The sequence below is a fragment of the Cynoglossus semilaevis genome, chromosome 16, assembly GCF_000523025.1.
Source record: "Cynoglossus semilaevis isolate Cse_v1.0 chromosome 16, Cse_v1.0, whole genome shotgun sequence".
Taxonomy (NCBI): domain Eukaryota; kingdom Metazoa; phylum Chordata; class Actinopteri; order Pleuronectiformes; family Cynoglossidae; genus Cynoglossus; species Cynoglossus semilaevis.
Window position 1 is genome coordinate 15,879,116 of NC_024322.1, and position 11,721 is coordinate 15,890,836.

At 46.3% G+C, this 11,721-nt stretch overlaps 1 protein-coding gene across 2 annotated transcripts; it reads right to left on the minus strand.

Annotated features, from left to right (window-relative positions):
* Window positions 1-2,064: 2,064 nt before the first annotated feature.
* Window positions 2,065-8,014, minus strand: arglu1a (arginine and glutamate rich 1a). Of its 2 annotated transcripts, XM_008328954.3 has the most exons (5): window positions 7,441-8,014; window positions 6,826-6,888; window positions 5,330-5,555; window positions 3,645-3,728; window positions 2,065-3,549 (listed from the first exon to the last, which is right to left on the minus strand). In XM_008328954.3, the coding sequence occupies exons 1-5, from the start codon at window positions 7,770-7,772 to the stop codon at window positions 3,385-3,387; spliced, it is 870 nt and encodes a 289-aa protein (XP_008327176.1). In that variant the 5' UTR covers window positions 7,773-8,014; the 3' UTR covers window positions 2,065-3,384. The 2 variants fall into 2 exon arrangements, with proteins under 2 accessions (XP_008327176.1, XP_008327177.1); XM_008328955.3 differs by lacking the exon at window positions 6,826-6,888 and having other exon boundaries at window positions 7,441-8,009.
* Window positions 8,015-11,721: the final 3,707 nt, after the last annotated feature.

The following is an 11,721-nucleotide window of genomic DNA, read 5'->3' on the forward strand; positions in this document are numbered from 1 at the left end:
GCCGCGGGGGGGTACTCCCGGCGCGGGCGGGGATACCCAGGAGCAGAGGAGAAGGAGAGGTTGGTCCCGCTTTTCAACTGGACCCCCGGCCGGAGGTGACGGCGGTGCCGCCGGTTCTGCTGGTACCGCTGGAGGCGGTGAAAGTGAAGGTGGAGACGGCAGGGAGCAGCTGACTCAGGCTGGCAGCAGCGGCAGCCAAACGACACAATGAGTTCGGATGGTGAGAAAAAAACAAATGGCCGAAGATGAAGATGAGAGAGATGAGAAGAGCTGACATGGAAATTCTCATGCTGTGGGAGTGAAGAAGGGAAAAGTCAACCCCGCTGCAGATCCAGGCTCACACACACACTCTCTCTCTATCTTTCTCTCTTTCTCCCACACACACACACACACAGGCTGGCACACACTCTCTCTCACACACACACGCGCGTATCTGGCAGACGTGCACGCGCACACTGAGGAGGTTCTGCTCCCAGCTCAACTCGCCATCGACGTTCCCCAGAACCTGGACGTAAACAACTGCAGGGAGAGACACAGACTGACTGAGAATATGAGCTGGAGTTTGCACAGGTCGAAGCTCCGCCCCCCGGGAGAGCGCCGATTGGTCCCTGCGCACACCACGTCACTGCCGGGAGCCGTGGTGTCAATCAGAGGGAGGGAGGGAGGGAGGGAGGAGAGCACACACAGAAATCCTGCTTCGGTTATTACTTCATTAACGTCTTAGCGTCTGAACTCGGCTTGGTCTGTGATTGTACAGAATCATGACGTCATAATAATAATGTCTGTCAGTGTCGATGAATCGTCCGCTGTTGTGATCGAGTCCTAATTTAAACAACATTAGATTTGTTTTAAAGACAACAGGCCACATCCTCACACACACACACACACACACACGCCTACCGTTCACTTGTCTCACATGCTCGATGTTTTTCCACGAGTCTGCAGCGCCCACCAGTGGCAGGATTTCCTAACCCCAGTCCTGCTCTGTTTGATCGATCACTGTGTGTGATTTTGTTTTTTCTTTATAAACGAATAGAATGTTTTTAAAAACTAGAATGTCTTTGGTGTTCTTTAATCCTTTGACAGTTTGTCGACTCAAATCTGTGACGTTTCTTCAAAGACCGAGGACACACACACACACACACACACCTCTGCAGTGGTGTGAAGTTTTGTCACTCGGTGAAGACCTAATTTAATCAGACTGTGGCGCTGCAGACGTTAATTTACTTCCTCTCTCCGAACTCAGTGTATATTGACACAGTTTGTGCACATTAGATTAACGTAACACTGTTAACTGACTGACTGACTGACGGAGTGTGTCTGTGTCTTCACGTCAGTTTGTTATTTCTTCGGTGAGATTTAGATTTATTAATCCCTCGGGAGTTTCCCGTCGTGAATTTTAGGGTGAGCTCTGAACATTATACAGTGTTTCCTCTCTATATCGCGGTTCTCCTTATCGTGGGTTTTCCCCCCAATCCGTTATGTGTAAGTTTCGCTATATCGCGGTATTTACGGGTCAGTACATCGTGGGTTTTTTCCCCCAATCCGTTATGTGGAAGTTTCGCTATATCGCGGTATTTACGGTACAAAAAAAAAAGTTAAAAAAGTTAATTTCCAATATTTTGGTATACATCGCTGGCATCTTTGTTTACCCAGAGGAGATCGGTTCCTGACACCGATTGGCTCATGTATCGTAGCGTCTCTCAGCATCGTCCCTTGTCTGTCCGTCGCTCGTTAACGGCCTACGATGTCTCATAAACGCTCCGATCATCTTCTGTTACGAAGCCCGAACGAAGACGCTGACACAGATGACAGTTAACAGTATTTTATTTTATTTTATTTTATTTACAATAATGTTCGCTCAGAGGAGGAGAGGCTGGATTTCTCCCAATTCCGCCGCGTCGTGGATTTTATTTTTTTTCGGAATATGTTTTTTTTATTTTTTCATCCTACCATACAACACTACTGGGCCTATACTTGTGTGAGGAAGGGTACGACAGTCTATGGAGGGTTCACAACAGTGTCGTAAAGGGTAAATATATACGTAAGTGGGGATTTTTCCCCTTTTCGCGGTCAGTCTTGGAACTTAACTACCGCGATAGGAATCTGTTCGGTGTGACGTCATCACAGGATGTACAAACACGCTGCTGCAGAGAAAGTCTGAGTCAAGTTTTAAAGTTTATTTCTTTAAGCTGAAGATTTTGGGACAAAAGTTTCCACAGTTGGATCTGTTTGGACTCTGGTATTGAATACAGTCAGAGAGCCGGAGCAGTGGAGCAGTGGAGCGGTTTAGTCTGGAGTTCAGTCCCTTCAACAACTGGGCCACATTGAAAGGAGACAAACACGTTCCCACAGAAAAAGAAATATTAAATATACCCACCTGAGGTCAGTCTCTCTGACCGTCTCACTCTCTCACTCACACACACTCTCTCACACACACACTCTCACACTAACCGCAGACCTTTAAATACCTGAACTCGTCCGTCCACTGTTTGACTCTCTGCTGCTCAGTCTGATAAAAACTCAAAACATTTTCCTTACTTTTTTTTTTTCAACTGATGGATAGATTTGATAACACACTCTGAACTGAGGGGGAGGGGGGGGGGGGGGGCAAGGGGGCCACCACACCAAAAAAGCTCCTAACATTACAACACACACACACACACCCCTTTCACAGTGTGTGTGTTTCTATCATGTGCAGACCAGATCTGGACTTCATGGAGGATTTTTTTTTTAAAAGAAAAAAAGTGATTTAAATACAGCGAGTGATGATGTCACGGAGAGCAGGATGCTGAGGAGGACACTCCCTGTCAGGAGGTGCATCACCATGACAAAGAAAACAAAACAAAAAACACAAAAGTAAAGGGACTTAAAAAGTGGAACTCCAGAGGCCGACTCCAGGCTGCACGTGACTGGACTCGCGGTCCCGTGTGGATCTGTTTGGCTGGTTCTACAGACAGGCTCCAGCAGCACAGACGTTCTCACGGAACAGAGTTAAGACTTAACAACAGACATCATTCTACAACAACAGTCTCAGTTCCCTACGAGGAAATAAAAGCCACAGAGTCATCAGTCTGTGTGGTCGGGGTCCAGGCGGGTGGAGGAGCGGGTGGTCAGGTCCTTCTGCCTCTTTTTGAGAGTATGATTGTTGGTTTTCATCTCCTTCACACACACACACACACCCCCACCCCACTGTCACTCCCACTCCCCCCCCAGCCCTCCATCAGCCCCCTTCATCACTTCCAAAACGAAGCGGTTGTTCCACCAAGATGGAGGAGGGAGGTGGAGGCCGAGTCATGGGACAGGAGAGACGGAGGTGGATGAATGCAGGTGGAGGTCGGGGCGGGGGGCAGGACCGGTGGTGGACAGAGGGAGCAGCAGTTTTCATTCGGTTGCCTTCAGGGAGAAGGAGAGCTTGGGCCTGGACTTGCCCTTACCAAGGATTATTTTCTGTTCCTCCTTTTGCTGTTTCTGACGGTCCTGCTCCAGCTTCATGCGCTCCTCGTGGATCTTCCGCTGCTCCTCCACGATACGCAGCTGATCCTCAGCCTGGAACAGAGCAACGAAAACAGGTCAACCTCTGTACCGTCCGTCTGCAGACAGAACACAGTCCTGGACAATCAGTGACGGGAGGCAGAACTCACCAGCTTGGCCTGAGCCTCGGCGATCTTGCGGTTATTCTCCTCCAGGATTTTCTCCAGCTCCTCCCGTTTAGATTTTTCTTCTTCCTAGACAGACGACACCGTTCTGTGTTAGTGCGTGAAGAGGCTGCAGCCCACGACTCCTCACACACACCCACACACACTATCTCTCTCGCACGCCCACATAGGTTAAACTGAGACATACACAGTGAATGCAGTTTCCTCTCGTACATGAGCAGACTGTCAGACTGGGGACAGCTGAAGAAAATAAACCTGACTTGACTGCTAAGATTAGCTAATCCACAGCTAAGGCTCCAGCGTCACAGAGACATTCAACTCCCTACAGATAAAAACAATAAAAAAGGCCAGTCATCAGAGTCAAACAGGAGGCAGACACGAAGGACACAGCTCAGAGTCAGGATCAAATATTGTTCAAGATAAAAACACAGATACAAACAAGGAGGGAGTAGATGAGCTCACCACTGCACCAACACCTACGTACTGTGACCAGTGGTCACTGAATATCTACTGTCTGGTCCAGACTGTATGGTCCCTGTAGAGACAGAGAAGTTCTCCTGGGGTTGGAAGGAGTGGGTGGGGGGGGAGGGGGGTGTAGTCCAAGCTCTGAGAATTCTCTTTTCTAAAAACTGACCTGTGTACTGCATGGTCTGCAGCCAGTGTTCTGGTCTTTACGTATGTGTGTGTGTGTGTGTGTAGAGTGTAGAGTGTACTTATCTTTAAAATGTCCCCAATGAGACAAAGGACGGTCAAGTAGAGTATACACAGTACAAAGAGTGTGTGAGCGGGACCAGGTGAGGGAACACTTACAGTACAGCACAGCAGTCACAGGAGCTGAGCTGAAAGGCTGCACAGCAGCTCAGGTCCAGTGCTAGTCTGGACGCTTCCCAAAATAAATACAATATTAAAGACAGATGTATTTACAGAGAACAGTATCATCTCATCAGAACCAGACATGACAGTGCATTTGTTACAGCAAGTTATGAAGATATATATATTAGGGATGCACCGAAATTAAAATTCCTGGCCAAAAACAGTTACAATTATTATTACAGTTATTAGTACCACTGCATTTATGGCTATGACTGTGTACTAAACCTTGATTAAATCAAGGCACTGGGATTGCATAAATTAATATTAATGTTTTCAAAAAATAAAACAATTACAAAATTGATGAAAATATTTATTTAGCACATTCCAACAATGCACAGCATAAAATAAAATAAAATAGCCGCGGTTTTTGCTTGCGTCATCATAACTTCCTGTTTTGGCGATAAAAGTCTTTCAAAGTTTCGGTGGCCAAATATTCGGTGCATCACGAATATAAATCTATCTGACCATCATTTTAACACCCTGTCAGTGTGTAACATGGTGAGGATAAAGAGAGTGCAGACAGACCAACAGCCCAAAGCTCAGATTAATTTTTCAAAAGAATATTAAATTATATGAATAATTAATTATTAATTAAAGTGAAGAACTGGAACTGCTCTGTCTGGAAACATTAAAATTGTTGTTGTCACTTGTTGATTTATTTAGTGGATACTGTGAATATAACTGGGATGGGGGTCGGGGGGGAGGGGGAGGGATGTCTCTGAAGGAGAGGTAGGCACCAGGGGGTAAAGGCCTGCAGGGGCAGGATAGTAAGGGGATTCCAAACGACCGAGTGTTACCTCTCTGGCCTTTTGAGCTGCCAACTCAGCTTGTCGCTGTCGTTCAAGCTCCTCCAGAAGCTGCTTCTCCATGATGCGTTTCGCCTCCTCGACACGCCGCAGAACCTCCCTCTCAATCTCATCCTTCCTTTTCTCCAACTCCTCCTCGACCCGTTTGGCCACCAGCTCCTCCACACGACGTGCCGTCTCCTCTTCGATCAGCTTCTCCTCAATCTCTTGTTGGCGACTGGAACAGTGCGTCAGAAGAGAAAGAGAAATTGAAGGAGGGGACAGGAGAGCCACAGGAACAGTATGAACATCAGGTCTGATGGACTGTGACACCAGGACACGTTGAACCTCTGACCTTTGACTGCGGTGCACTTCTCATCTGTGGTCAGAGCAGGGCTGACCACAGATGGTACCAGACCAGTACCAGACCCAAGAGAGGCGCCCCACACATTGTCAAAACAATGGCGAACTTCAGGTTTTCAAACTCACTGTCAGTTGTTTGGATGTTGTTGACTGTTTGTCTATAAATAGCCAACCTCACAGCTTTCTTCACAGACTGACTGAGCTATCAAATCAACCATGTGCTTGCATGCTAACACCCCTTGGTTCAGCTCTATACGTGGACCTAGAAACCACATTTCTGATACTGAGTCTGTCTCCCCCGTTCTACACAGTGTTGGAGCAGCCCACTGTTCACAGCAGTGTACATTTTCAGGCAAGAGTCCAAAACCCTGAGCTGTAAAAACGATCTGTTCATATTCACCCCAGTGGCACTTCTTGGAGAAATCCTTGCAGCTAATTTTCACAGCTGTTGTTTATAAAATTAGTCAAGTGTCTGAAAACGTATGAGAAATGCTTACGACAGCATTGCACTGTAAATACCTTACAAAAATGTATGAGTAAGATAGTTATAAAAATGTTCTTCAAGGCTCCACCACAGTTTGTCATCTGTGAACAACACTACAGACAGGAAGCTCTCAGCATTTTGGTTTGGATCTTCAATGGCTCGTGGCAAACGTAAACACAAACATATAAAGATAAGATAAGAAAGTCTTTATTCATGCCACAGTGGGGAAATTCACCTCACCCTAATTTAATAACAATCCGCTCAACAATGAGCAACAAGACACCTCAACCGATCCTTATCTGGCTGAATACGTGACCTCAGTGACCTCAGTGACCCTGTGGCTCTAGCACAGAACACAATGGAAAGGGAATTTCAGGGACGCCAGGTGTAAACTCAGCATTATAAAACCTAAAAATATTATAAAACGTATGAACTTCAGAAATTAACAACATGACCAGTCACATCAACCTGCACTCAAATGGGACAGTATGTATACACTTATGTTTATATATGTTTATAATGACACTTATTTGGTACATGAAATGACTAACACATATGGGATTCCTTGTTTCTGAAGACATTTCTATCAGTGTAAAAATATAAATAAATACATATATGTTAAAATTCAACATATTGAAATATAACTGCATGTGAACATTACTGTCTCGAATGCGTAGGTAGACACTCGGTCCCCAACTTTTTTTGCGCCACAGCCAGAGCAGACCTTTTGAGAAAGTAGCGGATGTAGATAAGAAACATAACTGAGTCAAGCATCTTGACATGTATCAAGTGTAAGTCATAGACAGATGCAGCAAAGAGAATCTGGTCATTTTTTAAAAATAAGACATCGTACAGAATCAGACAATAAATAAAACGTAAATAATGTAAGCTGTGCATTCTTTCTATGCGGTCAGGCACCAAACTGACCCACGGACCGTTGCGGGTTCGCGGCCCAGGGGTTGGTTGTAAAGAACAATCGTAATAAAACAGATGATACATATGGGGGTACTAAGTTCCGCTAAAAGATGGTCATTAAATATCTAAGTTAGACCAGTACCTTGATAAGACCTGAGACGTTTAGTTATCAGCATGATACAAGTGGAACCACACTAATGGATGTTGTAATGTATTGTCCAATAATGTTATGGGCTCGTGGTTGATGTTAGCTTAGCAGATAGCTTGTTAGCGCCTACCGAGAACCGGCCGAGGTAGGCCTGATACTTAGCTCAGCGTTTTCTGGTGTTCATGTGTATGTAATTTTATTAAGTATGCTTACATTTTTCGTTGCCTTTCCATCTCTGCCTTCCTTTCCTCTTCTTCTTTTCTCTGCTTCTCGTCCAGCGCATTCCTTTTGCTCAATGTCCTGCCGAAGATGTCAATGCGCTCCGGCGGCGAGGCGGCTCTCTCTCTGCGGGACGAAGTTGTTGTGGAGCGGGAACGGGAACGAGACTCTCTGCGCCGATTTCTTTTCGATTCCCGCGACTTGGAGCGTTTCTTAGACCTCTCTCTGTCTCTAGACCTTGACCGAGAGCGGCTCCGTTTCTTACCGTGTTTGCTGCTTTTGGAGTGTTTGGACCGGGATGAGCTGCGGCTTCGAGAGCGGCCCATGTTGACCACCACCGCCAGTCAAGTGGCTGTACTTAAACTGTGTTGTTTTACTCGTGCTTATCAATTTCCTCCAAGCTTCAGTTGTTTGACTTTACGGTTACAACGGCTGACGGTCCCTCAGATTGGTTATTTTGTGGATAGGGACATAAATTAAAATTGAACAGTGTCAAATCACACAAACTTGTTATCTGAAGAAAGATGGCGGCTGGTCGAGTTTGAAGACTCCCAGAAGCCACCGCGACATTCGGTATTTTCCGGTTGTTTTCGTGTGCTTCCGGAACATGCTGGCAGTTCAAGATGAAAGATGGGTGGAAAGTAGAAACAAAAAACATTTGTAAATACTGGGATTAATGTTCGAATTTTTTTTTTCATTCATATTTATTTTTATCTATTTATTCACCCACTCGTGTGTTCTCCGGCCAAATATAATCTCTCTATTTATTCACCCACTCGTGTGTTCTCTACAGTGTTATCATTTAAAAGTAGACAACTCAAAATGTTTATTGACATATACATTATTTCTGTCTGGGGTTTGAAAGATTTCTACACTGTATTATATTCTTTTCTGCACTTCACATCTTGGCTTTTTATAGACCGTTGTCCTCTATGCTGCTGCAACACTAACAATTTCTGCAGCGTGGGATCAATAAAGTTCAACCTTTAATCTTAACTCCGGCTGAAGGACTGCAATACCAAATATAAGTAAATCTTTGTTGTGTCTCTTAGTTTCACCTTGTGCTTTCACTGAAATACCTGCTACAGTTCTACACTGAAAATAAACCACCATCCTGAAACTGAGAGAATTGATCTTAAAAAGGTTTCATCAGACTGACAAAGTTGTTTTCTTTTTCTTTATAACAGCGACGGAAGCGACTTAGTGCACTACTGTAGGTGCCCTGTAGGGCAACTAAATGGACACAGGGCAGTTATGCATACATTCATTTACATGTTAAAATTATGAATATATATATATATATATATATATACATACATATTCCTATACATATAGATATATGAAAATATATCTATATGTGTGTGTGTTTATACCATTTTCCGTCTGTTCTTATTGCCAGTCCCCTCCCTCCCCCCACCCCCCACTGGCTGTAGGCCGTTAGTAAATAATCCCTTCAGTTCTCTTCTCTCTCCTCTACCTGGGATCCCTGTCCTTTAATAGAAAACAAACACAGGATCTCTTTCCAAATGGCTAGGCCACATGCACACATTGTCATGTTGATGGGCTGGGGGACACCCCACCCTCGGCCCCACCCCCCCTGAGAAGGGCTCTGAATTGGAGAAGTGAAGCAGAGCTGGGACAAAGAGGCAGGATGATGAAGACTTTGTGACTGTGAAAGAGTTCGAAGCTGTGACTGCAGGAGGCACGGGGAGGTTTGGACGTTCAGTGGAGTGGAGAACAGCCACTCTGCTGCAGGAGCAGGAGCAGCAGGAGGACGGTCACGCTGTGTCTTCTTCTGTCCGTCACCACTGGGGCTGAAAGTCTTGTCCTTGTCATTTACTGCAGACTTTGTGGAAGTTAAAGGTTCAGTTCAGTGAGAGCCATCCACGGTCCTAACACGTAGGAGTTTAAGAAAAGCATGAGTTTAATCAGTACCAGGGCCCCGGTTCCTGCATTGAATAACAGTTCTGACAGAGTTACAGTGTCTCTAAGGTCTACTTTTGTATTTCCTGTATTTACAGTTTGTAGCAGATAATTCAAATATCTGATGTCAGTCATGTGACTATGGAGGCCCAGGGCATTGGTCCATATAAAGAGATTATTAATTAAGAGTTTTCCAGGTGAGCTCAGTACTTCAAACATACTTCAGTACTTCAAACATGCCCAGTCATCAGACCCAGTGAGGAACCCTAACTAGACCAGATGGTCAGTTAAAGGCCAACTCTGAGGAGTGCATCACATCATAATGATGATGAGCCCCCCTGTCCTCCCACCACCACCATCATCCCATTCCACTGTCTTCCTCCCGATGGTTTGTTTACGTCAGCGTTGATGAAACGCTCGAGGGCCGACTCCTCAACATGTCGACTTCCTGCGAGCAGACCTGATTCAGTGTCAGAGGAGCTTCAGAGGTCACCTCAGCAACAACAGAGTCTGGGGTCCGAGGGCAGCTGTCGCCGCTCACTGCCACGGATCATCTTTCTGGACGGGAAGAGAAGCCCTGATTGTGATGGGATGAAGGCAGAGGTCAAGGGTCGGGTTTGAAGTAATGACAGAAAGGTGAAGTGATCAGGTTAGTCCTCCTCAGTCCCTGTCTGATGATCGAGTTGGTCTTTGTGTTTAAATAGTTCAAAAACATTTGAAATAACACAGTTGTACTGCAGTATTAAAGAGTACTGTTCAGTCCATATGTAGGACTGGATAGTACCATCCCTTTATTAAAGCACAGACTGGGGAAGAGTCGAGTGAGAACACCTGGGAAACAGATGGAGAGGACAGATAGGCTTGGGGTCTTCATGTGGGGGAGGGAGAGGAGGGTGCGGGGGGGCTGTCAGTAACAGTACAGACAGTTAGACTGACCTCTCTGCGCTAAATGCTAATTACTAATACAGCTAACATTTGGTCACATTTGGCCCCAGAGCCACAGCTTGCAAACCCCTGGTTGATGTCATTCTAGTTAAGGCCCTCCCTTCCTCACTCCTTTCTTCCCTCCTTCCCTCCCTCCCTCCCCCGTCTTCTACCTTCTCCACATATGTACGTTAGTCATTCTGCCACCTCACTGCATGGGAACGGCTGTGTGGTCCTGAGAAAGTCCAAACAGGACGTGGGACACATCCATCAAACGCTCAGCTGCCACCAGGACTCAACGTTCACATTCATTTTCTCTGCTCTCCAATGGTCCCGGCATAACAATGGCCGTTTCCTGCAGACTGGGCCGCGCTGATACTACTGTGTGAACGCCGTGGACGCGGAGAACAGGAAGGACTCTCACCCAGCATCCAGCCATCACTCACAGGAGCTGAGTGACGGAGAGGCCGTTCCTCACTCAGCACTCACGGTGGCAGCAGGAGTCGGGGTGTAGGTGCCCCACCCCACTCCCACCCCCCGCTCCCCCCTCTGTTCCTGCTCCTTTTATTTAGCACACATAATTACACCACACACATTTTTATCTACTGCCGTCACTGAAACTCAGACTCAGACTCAGACTGGCATCATGGGAACATCTACTGTTTTATCCGGGGCGGGGGGGGGGGCGGGTATCAAAGCACTGACTTCATTTCAGTCCTACATTTTTTTAAAGATACCAATCAGAGGTTTACACTAGTCATAAGGAACCTTCACCCCCCTCCCCTTCTTCTCCCCCCTCCCCTCCTGTCTTCTCAGTGACTGATGTCCTGACTATAAAGGAGTGAGTGATGTGTCCATCATGTCCATCATGTCCATCAGCCTGTCTGTATGTGGCAGGGCCACAGCATGGTCTCCACCCCAGGTCCCCCGTCCGTCCGTCTCCCCCTGTCTCCCTCGTCCGTCTTACCAGAGGCGTCTGTAGGCTGTAGAATGACCCATGGTATGAACTAAAGAATTGTAGACACTGGATTTATTATAAAGTAGACTGAAGAGCAAAGGATTGTATAACCTCCCCCCTCTTCCTCCCCCTCCTCCCCCCTCGGCCCCTGGACTGCGCGTCCACCTTATGTTGACTCCACTGTGACCCAGGTGAGAATCTGAGCTCAAGACAAAAGACAAATCAGGAAAGTGAGTGTGGTCATCCTCTGGTCAAGATGTTATTTTTATTACTGGACATCAGCCAACTGCACAGAGACAGTGGACACACACACACACACACTCACACTCACACACACACTCACTTAACACGAAGAAGAACTCCATCCAGCCCAGTCATAAACAATGGGAATAAATATAGCAGCCTCTGGGAACAGACTCCTGATGCTGCTGTGTGAATCCCTGCTGGAGAAACTCCCCCGTCTCCCCCTT

Bases quoted from the DNA above. Each gene is read 5' to 3' on its own strand.
- arglu1a (XM_008328954.3), bottom strand. From the start codon at position 7,772: ATGGGCCGCTCTCGAAGCCGCAGCTCATCCCGGTCCAAACACTCCAAA. The intron at 5,556-6,825 runs GTAATGTTCACA...GCACTGTTCCAG, and splicing joins CTACCTACGCATTCGAGACA to TCGCCAACAAGAGATTGAGG. The intron at 3,729-5,329 runs GTAACACTCGGT...TCGTCTGTCTAG, and splicing joins CAGCTCAAAAGGCCAGAGAG to GAAGAAGAAAAATCTAAACG.